Below are 9,753 nucleotides of genomic sequence, written 5' to 3'. Positions count from 1 at the left end.
GATAACCTGTGATCCTGTGGTGTCCACCCTATGGAAACAGTATGTCTCAGTGGTTTGGAGCTAAAATTCTCCTCTTTGATCTTCTCTTGCACATGGGAAACAATAAATTCCCACCCAGCTGAACCTGTTTCAGGCTGGCTTTGCTCAGTAACAGTCTCAGTGTGACACTGAGCAATATGAGCATAAAAAGATTTGTAGATATGCAGATACAGAAAGATTTAAGAAGTGTGAGTTCCCCACCTCCTCTTCCTGCCTGAGCCTTGCTCTTAAGCATCTACCCCTGACTGTTGGCTGGGACGTGTCGAATTGAACTTGGTCTGATTAAGCGTGACAGTGCCCATAAATTGGAAACATTCCTGTTGCGAGTGGATTACATTTATGCTCATAACTCAAAGCTTAGAAAATCCCCCTTGAAATGATGATTTCTCACTGCTCCTAGGGCTTTTCTTTAAATCAGACTTCTGCCTGTTATACCTGGGGTGACGAGATGGAGCGTGTGTCTCCGCTGGTTGTGCGGCTCCCAGCACAGTGGGGAACTTGTGTCTGAATTGTGCTGGATTCAGCTTTACCACAAGACAAATGGTGAGGTGGGGCTGGAACCCCCGGTACCCAGGACTTCTGTCAGAAAACCCTCATGATGCTTTTTCCTCTGCATTGGCTATTTCTGTAGATTGTTTAACTGCAGCGCTCAGCTGATTATTCTCATCCGTGCTGAGGAAAGCACATGTTCAAGCCGCACAAACCAGTCCAGCCGGCCAGGGACAGAGGATTGGGAGCCAATCTGCTAAACAGGGATTTAGCCAAGAGGCAGCCCCGAGCGCCAGCCACCTCCTAATACTCTCTTAAGGATCACAGCAGCACAGGCAGCTTCTGCTTCCCGGCTGGCCCTCCTCGCACTTCAGCTCAGTCCTCCAACTCTGCAGCAAGGCATTTCCAACCAGAATTACGTTTCGTTGTCTTCTTGCTACAGTGCCTTTTAATTAGGAGCACAGCTGCTCTGGAAACATGGAGCTCACTTTTCAAAGGGTGCTCTGGAAAGTGATTCCAGTGGATTAAAGCGGAAAGGTTAGGCAATTTATTCATCTGGCACTTAGCAAATGCATTGGATTATTTTGTGCTGCAAGGATGATTTAAAAAAGAAAATTAATAACATCTTTTCGGCTCCTGCTAGCCTTAAGGCACTCCGCTGTGCAAGCTAGGTGTTGGATCTGAAATGCTGTTTGAGAGTTGAGCCTACGCAGTGTCCAACTGCTCCAGCAGCTCCCAGCTGAGTGTGAGGGTGCTGGAGTCTCACTGCCGGTGTCTGTGTAGCCCCTCTGGTTAACCAAGGTCTAGTTCAGCCAGGATTTGCCCCAGCAGTGAATGGATTTGCAGCATTCACTAATCTCAGCTCCAAAGGACCACTTACTACTTGGATGTTTGCAGAGTAATGCCATTGGTACCTGGCATTGACTTTCCATCCTGAGCACTTGCTGCCAAGTCCCCAGCAGGCAGAGCTCCCTTTCTGAAAGGACTATTTTGATTTACAGTAGTGAGAATCTGGCCCGTTGAGCCAAGCAGCCCTACACAGGTATGGCGAGCTGCTGTGAGGCATTTGTTCAGCAGTGTTGCTTGTGTGAGAAAGCTTTGAGAGGTTTTACTCAGGTGTGGGAACTCTCCTGTGCCCAAGAGTTGGATGAACCCCCTCTTTCCCCTCTGGCCCAAGGCTCTCTCTCAACGGTGTGCCTAAAGCAGTGGAAAGGATAAAGCTCCTAGAAATTAATCAGCTTCACTTCAAAGCTGAGGTTCCTTTCTTCTCCAAAGAAAAAGCAGTGGGGGTCCCTGGCTGGACAGTATATGAAGAATATCCAACTTGCACAATGTGTGAACAATCTCAATCTGTAAAACGTCTGGAGATTAAAACTTTGTATGTGTTCTGTGAGCAGAAGCTGGAAGAGGCATCACATCCAGACATCAGAGTTGTCCCATGGCAAGTAGCAGCTGGATGGGGCAGCCCAAGGTTGAACAGCCTCCCCTGGCAGGGCTGTAGTAGCAGCAAGAAAGCAGAATTATTTCCAAATGCAGCTACTCATGTGGATGTTGTGCACCTTTCTGTCGGGTAGCATTGGATCGAACTTGTCTTAGGCTCGGGAAACAGGCTTTGTGATGGTTTCCAGAAGAGTGGTCAAAATATCAGGGATATAGCCACTGCTGGGCAGCCTGCGTCACCGAACACCCATGGTGGCTGTGGCTTGGGCGCTGCTGTGCTCTGCTGAGGTGGATGCACGGCTCCAGTCTGGAGCTAGCGCAGCGCAGGAGCGGCTCTTTCTGCATCTGCTTGTGTTAACACACTTGGCATCTTCTCGTAGGATAAAAACAGGTTGGAGATGCTCAGATACTGCGCTTGCAGGAATAGTAGTACTTTAAATAGAGGAGTCTTTGAGCGGGGTACTAAGCACTAAAATTGTCTTTGAGTGCAATTCAAAAGCATGCGGTACCTTGTTTGCCCTTCTCTTGTTTGGCTGATGTAGGTGTGTTTTTGTTTTTACTCACTTTTCTGTCCTATATTGTCCCTTTTTTCCAGTAATGTTGACTGCTCCATCTGCTTATTTATCACCCACAGTTAGAAGCCGAATTTCAATTAGCATTCTACTTTGTTTAGTTTTGTTTTAAACAAGGCATTGAATGCTCCAACAAAGCTTTAATACATAAAACTACTTGTAATGCAGCTGTTAAAGCTCTTCCATCATATCCATGAACAAAATGAATTCTATTGCTATCAAGATGGATCTGATAAATTAGGTTTAATCCTCCTCTACTGCAGCAGATAGAAGGCACTTCAGCAAAGACAGAAAGATTTCGAGTGACTGAGATGGAAAATGGTCTTTGCTCAGTGCTCCAGAGATGTAAAAGAAGCTAAAACCTCATGTAGTAAGAAATAATTCATCCAGCAACCAGAAAAGTAGTCCCTGGATTTCTGCACTGACTTCTAATCCTGATGCTTCACCTCTGGATCTGAAGACACAAGTTAGGGCTGTGGAAGCAGAAGGGAGGGTGGCTGGGTGCGTGGCAGCGTCCCAGACAATACTGTGCTGCCCCGAATCCCACCCATCCACGTGGCGGGCTGCGACCCCGGGTGCCTGCAGCCCTGCCAGCTTCTCCATCGCTGGATCTCCATCACCAGGATCCCTGCGGGGACGAACTTCCCTGGGGCGGCTGTGTTTGCTAAACGAAGGGGGATAATCGCAGGGAGTTTGGGTTTGACTCCAAGCCCGACATCATAAATTGCTTCAGCACCCGGTCAGTAATTCACGTACCTAAATCCCATTGATTTGTGGTTAAAATGAAGCCAGCACTGAAGTTCTCTGCTGAATCATAGCTGAGTGGATGAATTGCCAGTGCTACAACTTACTTACCAGGTACAATTACCAGTGCTACAACTTACCAGGTACAATTACCAGTGCTACAACTTACCAGGTACAATTGCCAGCGCTACAACTTACCAGGTACAATCACCAGTGCTTAACGACAGTCCGCTGCCTGGCACACTGGGCAACGGAGAACCAGTGACACGAGCCAAGCCGCAGGCGCCGTGTGCCCCGGGCGGGCTGTTCCGGGCTGTAAGCCGAGTCCCCCCGCTCGCCACCGTGTCTTTCCGGGGCGGCAGGACCCCGGGGGGCTGCGGCAGCCTCCGGCGGGACGGACAGCCCCGGGGAAAGCGAACTGCCCCGCTCTACGGGCGGGCGGGAGCCGGAGGAGGCGCGGAAGGGCTTCACGTCGCCGCTGCCCGCCCGTCCTGCGGCTCCCGCCCCGGTCCCGGCTCACCCCTGCGATGAGCTGCGCGCAGGCCTCAGCCCGGGCGGGGCCGGGGGCGGGGCTGACACCGCCCCGTCCAACCGGTGCCCCCGGCGGCGAGGCGCGGTAATGAGCGGCCGCGCTAATTGCCGGTCCCGCGGGGGCGGGGCGCTGGGGCGGGGTGAGGGGGGGTGTTACGGGGGGGGGGGGGGGGGCGCGGTCCCGCCGGCGGGGCCGCTCTGTATAACCCGTCTCCCGGCAACGGCGGGCACGTCACTTCCTGGGGAGCCGCCGGGCAGCGCGCGGGCAGGTGCCGGTGCCGGTGCCGTCGCCGGTGCCGTCGCCGTCGCGATGAGCGCGGACCTGGACGGCGTGTCGGTGCACTCCTCCTCCTCCTCCTCGGGCTCCCTGGGCTCGGCGGCGGGGCCGGTGCCGCGGCCGCTGTCGGCCAACGTGCGGCGGCTGCACCAGGCGCTGACGGCGCTGCTGAGCGAGGCGGAACGGGAGCGCTTCATCCTCTGCCTCAACGCCTACCACGGCCGCCGCAACGTCTGCGACCTGGTGCGCTCCCTCCGCGCCCTCCTCGACGGGCCCCGCCGCCGGCAGCTCCTGCCGCTGCTCCGCCTCGTCCTGCCGCGCTCCGACCAGCTCCTCTTCGACCAGTACACCGCCGAGGGGCCCTACCTGCTGCCGCCCGGCCGCCCCCCGCCGGCCCCCGCCCCGCCGCCGGTGGTCCCCGGAGAGCTGCGGCAGGTGACCCTGCGGCGGAGCAAGGCCCACGAGGGCCTGGGCTTCAGCATCCGCGGCGGGGCCGAGCACGGCGTCGGGATCTACGTGTCCCTGGTGGAGCCGGGCTCGCTGGCCGAGCGGGAGGGGCTGCGCGTCGGCGACCAGATCCTGGGTGTCAACGGCAAGTCCTTGGACAGGGTCACCCACGCCGAGGCCGTCAAGGTAAGCCGGCTCCGGCCGCTCTGCGCCCCGTCCCGGGCTCCGCTCCATCCCCGCGGCGCGCCCCGTCCCGCTTTGCCGCTCCGGAGCCGGCGGCTGTGCCTGTCCCGGCGCCCCCGCCCCGCTCCCCCCTTCCCCGGGTGTTGTCGCTGTGCGCCCCGTCCGGCATCGCCCCCTCCGGCTCTGGCCGCTGCTCCGTCCCGCTCCAGCCGGTGGGACGGGACCCCCCCCACCCCGGGTCCCCACCCGGTCCCGCTCTCCGGGATGCGGCCGTTGCAAACCCGCAGCCCGGTGGCGGAGCGGCTTCGGGCTCGCCCCGTGCCGGGCAGAGCGGGCTCGTCCCGCCGGCGGTGCGGGAAGCGGCGCCGGAAAGTTTGGGGTGGGAATAGCGCTGGCTGCTGACAGCGCGGGCGGCGGGGAGCTGCCGGGCTCCGCCGGGCAGCGGCGGCGGCTCTTGGCGCCGCAGGTTCGTCCCCTCGGGGCCGAGCGATACTTTTTTATCACAACGACTCTGAAACGTAGCAGTGCTGCTTGTGCCGTCCGTTCAGCCTGGGAGGCTTGTGGAAGTTGGAAATGTGCTTGAGCCGGGTTTTAAGGCACGTACTCTAGCCGCTAGACGGTGTTTTCTCCTCCTAAAGGTGGAGAAACTGAGGTACGGAGAAGCAGAACATCCCCCCCAGGACTGCACAGTGCCCAAAGCAGGAGCAGAGCCCCGATCCCCTCCTGGCTCTCACACAACAGCACAGCACGTTCCCCTATGCCCCGCAGACCTGTTGTAGTACGGAACAGCAGAGGTGCTATCGATAAAAGCTTTCATGTAAGGCTGGGTGGGGGAGCACCATGAACTGTGGGATTTTCACCTGAAGCTCAGTGTTTGGAGGCAAACTCCGTGTTTGAGTGTCCCAGGACCATTCACCGAGATAATCTTGTGGCCGGTGGGCTCAGCTCAGGGCGTCCCTGTGGCGCAGGAGTGCCAGGCACAAACCCACTGCGCTGTAGAAGCGACTTTTAGGGCAGCAATTATTTGTAGGCAGCGCGTGGAGAGCTGGGATCTGGGGTGACAAGACTGTCTTGCAGCTGTTTGTGCTTTAATTCTTCCATAATAAGCTAAAGCGCTTCTGTTCGCAGCCTGCTTCGTGTGGTGCGTTCCTCCGACAGTGCATTAATCTTGCACGGCTTTGAACAGCGTCTTCACAGCCAACCTGCCCGTTCCCTGCCCCGTCTTTAAATCTGTGCCCCAGGCAAGGGCATGTCTTCCCGGCTGGAAATGGGAAACGAGTCCCTGGTAATCTTGAAACCAGAGAAAAGATTTGTAGAAACTATTTTAATTTTTTTTTTTTTACCTCTTAATAAAATGGTGTAAGCTTTTGGAAGTTAGTCTGCAATTTTGTGCTCTGAAGATTGCAAAAAACAAATAAAAAGTATTTTGGCTACGGCGTTGGGATGGGTAGAAACCAGGTGTCAGGAATGCTGTGGTCTGTTAAATGACTTCATCTCTAATTCAATCCACTCTGCTGGGTAATTCACATCACTTTCTGTTTGTTCTCTAATATAATGTACGTGATGTCTTTTAGACACTATTAATATTGAGTGAAACTAAGTGCTTCCTGCACAGAAATAATTCCTGTAGGATGCAGTTTGCCAAGGGGTTGCTCTGTGACAAGAGCTGTGTTAATGTGATCCTCATAGGAAAGAGAAGCTTAGAAATTATCTGCTTGTGAGCTGAACTTCTTTAAACAACAGTTTCATCACACACCCAGTTGTGCTGGCATCTTCTAGAGCTCCTGCGCTGGTGTTACATCTGGGAAGGGCTTATGACCCACGTAGTGCTGGTAGAAACACTTTCCTTGGGAAGAGTCGCAGAGTGATTTACAGTACAGCTGTAATAGTTCCTTTGGAGATTTTAAAATGAAGCAAGTGCTAATTTGTCCTTGCCTGCTGTGTTTGGGAGGGGGGGAAATGAAGAGTAGATTGCATTCAGCGATGCTAAAGGGCAGTCTTGGGAGGATTTCCCTGGGGCTAAGATATAAATACCTCAGTCTAATGTTTTGGACATCATCCAGGGTGTCAGAGCTGCAGGGACAAGGGGTGGTGATGTACAGGGTGGCTTGACCCCGTGTTCTCTTCTTCTCCTTGAAACCTGGACCTCGGGCTCAGTCCTGATGTAAGTGTTAACAGCTCGGCAAAGGCCTCTGGCTGTGGTCGTCTCCTCGAGCAGAGCAAACCTCACTGATGTCTGTTGGTCTGCCCTGTAGTGGATCAATGGAGAGAGAAGTGTTGGATAAACAGCCTTGTACCACAGCTGGGTTTGGTCCTGGAATTTATGCGTACGCTGTACTTGGGATCAAATAGAGAGGGGAAAAGGTGAGCAGAGAGAGTCTTTCTTAATACAAAACCACAGCTGCGTGGCTCCATCTCCCAAACACTGTCTGCCAGCTTTAGAGGAGTAGATGTGGTGAACTCTCTCCGTCAGGAGCTGTCTGCTTCAAGCACAGCTCCCGTTTCTGCCCGTGGAGTGATGGTCTGTCTCTCCATCTGTCTGAGAAGAAGCACGTTCCTGTGCTGCGCTTCCATCTTGACTGTCCTGCAGCAAGAAACTGTCTGTCTAGGACAGCGTTGTTATTCTTAATATTCAGAATGTGTTGTTGTGAGAGATGTTGTCAAAGCTTGTTCTTGGGGGCACAAGACGATAGCAGAGATCAGGAAGGCTCTTCCACTGCTGGCCCGGCCTGCTCCCAGGCACATCGCGCTCTCCGGGGTGGGCATGACAAACTTACTTATTGAACCAGAAATCAACTTTCTGTCTGTCAGGGTGCTCAGAGATGCCCAGCTGTGATTATGGGCAGTGAGGCAGCCGTTCAGACCAAGCACTGAATAAATACGTAGCCTTAACTTGTTTGTGCAGTCTTGTAAGAGCATTCACACAGTGGTTATTGCATTCATTTTACAAGTCGTGATAGCTCAGTTGCTGCCTTCTCATGCATGTCTGGCCATGCAGGTGTACCCCAGCTGTGTCCCACACTCCTCTCTAGGAGAGAGTCACCGACTGTGCAGTAGGAGCAATTTCTGTCTTCTGCCGTGTATTTTCAGGCGTTGCTCAGAGCCTGAAAACTGCCACAACGCTGGGCAAAGAGGAGCAAGGAATGAGCTGCATGCCGTCCTAGCTGAAAACTGACTGGTGGCCTGTGACCAGTGCAATGGGGTTTGTAGGTATTTTAGTGTAAATTAGATAAAAAGCAGAATTCTGACTTAAATGACAAGATTACCTAAGCACTCCAAATCAATTCACTTAATGACCAGCTTCTTAACCTTTATTTGAGTAGCGAAGTTTTATGCCTTGTCTGCTTCGTGCTCGCTGTTTCATCCAAATCAAAATTAAATGACTCCATTACAATTATAGCTCTATCATTCCAGCATTCAAGAGTGCACTTTAGCAAAAGATCACCGTACTCTGAATTATGGTGTAAGTGAAGAAGTTTGTATTGTCTGTCATATTTTTAGAGCTGGCTTGGCTGTCATCAGCCTTGCTGTATAGTACACGGTTGATACTGTAGCAGTCGTGCTGAAAGTTTCTAGGGATAAGCTGTAATATTTTGTCCGGAGCGGTTAAAGTTGAGGTGCTTTTTAGACCATCAAAACGTTATACAGGGAGGTATTTCTCCTCTACTCTGGGGTTTGCATTAAGCTTACGCTCCCTTTTGTTGCTTTGCAGTAGGTTTTTTATGCCCTTTAAATCATTTAGGGAGGAAGGGGATGAGAGAAAGTGTAAAGTATCATGACTGACAGATCATTCCTGACTGAGGATTTGGCTTAATGAGCTACACCAGCCTCAAAAGAGCTGCACTGATTCCACCATTTGCCCTGCTGTGTCTTTCTATTCATGCTGACAGCTGGGCAAATCCGGATGAGCTTGATCAAAATCGCCAGAAGTAGACTAATTTGTATGCCTTGGTCTTAGGGAGCGTGATTCTTTCATCTTGGTGTAAATCTGTAGCAGCTTCGCCAAAGTCAATGGACTCACATTGCGTTTGTTCGGAAGAAACAGGAGTAGTTCAAGTCCACTGTCTTGGGTTCTTCAGAGCGACTTTGGAGAGAAGCTGTGGGTTGTGCTGGGGCCGGGGGAAGGCTTGTGATGGGGCAGGGCTGTTAGGGATGAGGCAGAGCTCTGGGAAGGCAGCACCACGCTCTGCCAGCCTGCAGCTCTCCCTCCGCCTGCGGGTCGCTCCCTGCTGCAGCCCTGCCATGGGGGGGAATCACACCCCCAGTCGCCGCCGCTCTCTGCTCAGGCAGAGGTTGTCACTCCATCCCAACCAGCCTCTCCGTCTCCTGCTCTGATAGTGTCAAGTGGGCATTTAAAAATAATTAAAGGAGATTAAAATTCTTTTTCTGTTCTGTTCTAATCATTTGGACTTTCATGATGGCAAACAAGGTGATCTCTTCAGAGGCTGTAATATTTCATACGAGGTAGAAAGGGCTTCAGCTGTTTGTGCTCAGGGCGCTTGTGGTACTGCTAAAAGACTGCTGAGAAATGATGGAAGAGACATGCAGCCCTGAGCCTTGGAAGCATATTTAGAGCAATTTTACTTTCCAGGCAGCTTACAAGAAAGCAGATCTCATTTCATTGTTTCTTGTGATGCCCAATTAATTGATTATCATTATCTGAGACTGCTTATTTGCTGTAGTCAGTAATCACCACTGTACTGCACAGACATTGTAACAGCTAGTGGGAATGAACGCAGCTTGGTTTCTTTGGTTGGTTTTTAACACTTGCAAGTACTTGTGCGTGGTTGTGGGCCAACACACACAGTCATGGTTGGGATGAATGAGGAGTGAAAGCAATACATCGATCCCCTGATTCTGTAAAGATATCAGGCTTGTTCCTTTAAGTGCCTGCTTGCTTTTCTCTGTCTTTGTATTTTTAGAAGTCACTGACTGATCCAGAGGCGAGAAACCTCTCCCCTTCCCAAGGGATCTCTGGTAGCTGGAGCATGGAAAAGAAGGATGTGACTAGCATCTACCTCAATAGTTAGA

At 52.5% G+C, this 9,753-nt stretch overlaps 1 protein-coding gene across 2 annotated transcripts in view; it reads left to right on the top strand.

Moving 5' to 3' along the window:
- The first annotated feature begins 4,067 nt into the window (after positions 1–4,067).
- WHRN (whirlin) overlaps positions 4,068–9,753 on the top strand; it is a 57,215-nt gene continuing 51,529 nt past the window's right edge. For both annotated transcript variants that reach the window (XM_074846404.1, XM_074846403.1), the window contains exon 1: positions 4,068–4,725. In XM_074846404.1, the coding sequence (XP_074702505.1) occupies positions 4,126–4,725 (600 nt within the window). In that variant the 5' untranslated portion in view covers positions 4,068–4,125. The remainder of the gene's footprint in view (positions 4,726–9,753) is intronic.

The sequence above is a fragment of the Strix aluco genome, chromosome 20 (genome assembly GCF_031877795.1).
Source record: "Strix aluco isolate bStrAlu1 chromosome 20, bStrAlu1.hap1, whole genome shotgun sequence".
Taxonomy (NCBI): domain Eukaryota; kingdom Metazoa; phylum Chordata; class Aves; order Strigiformes; family Strigidae; genus Strix; species Strix aluco.
The sequence above is the reverse complement of the archived record's forward strand: the minus strand, read 5'-3'. Positions and strand labels throughout refer to the sequence as shown.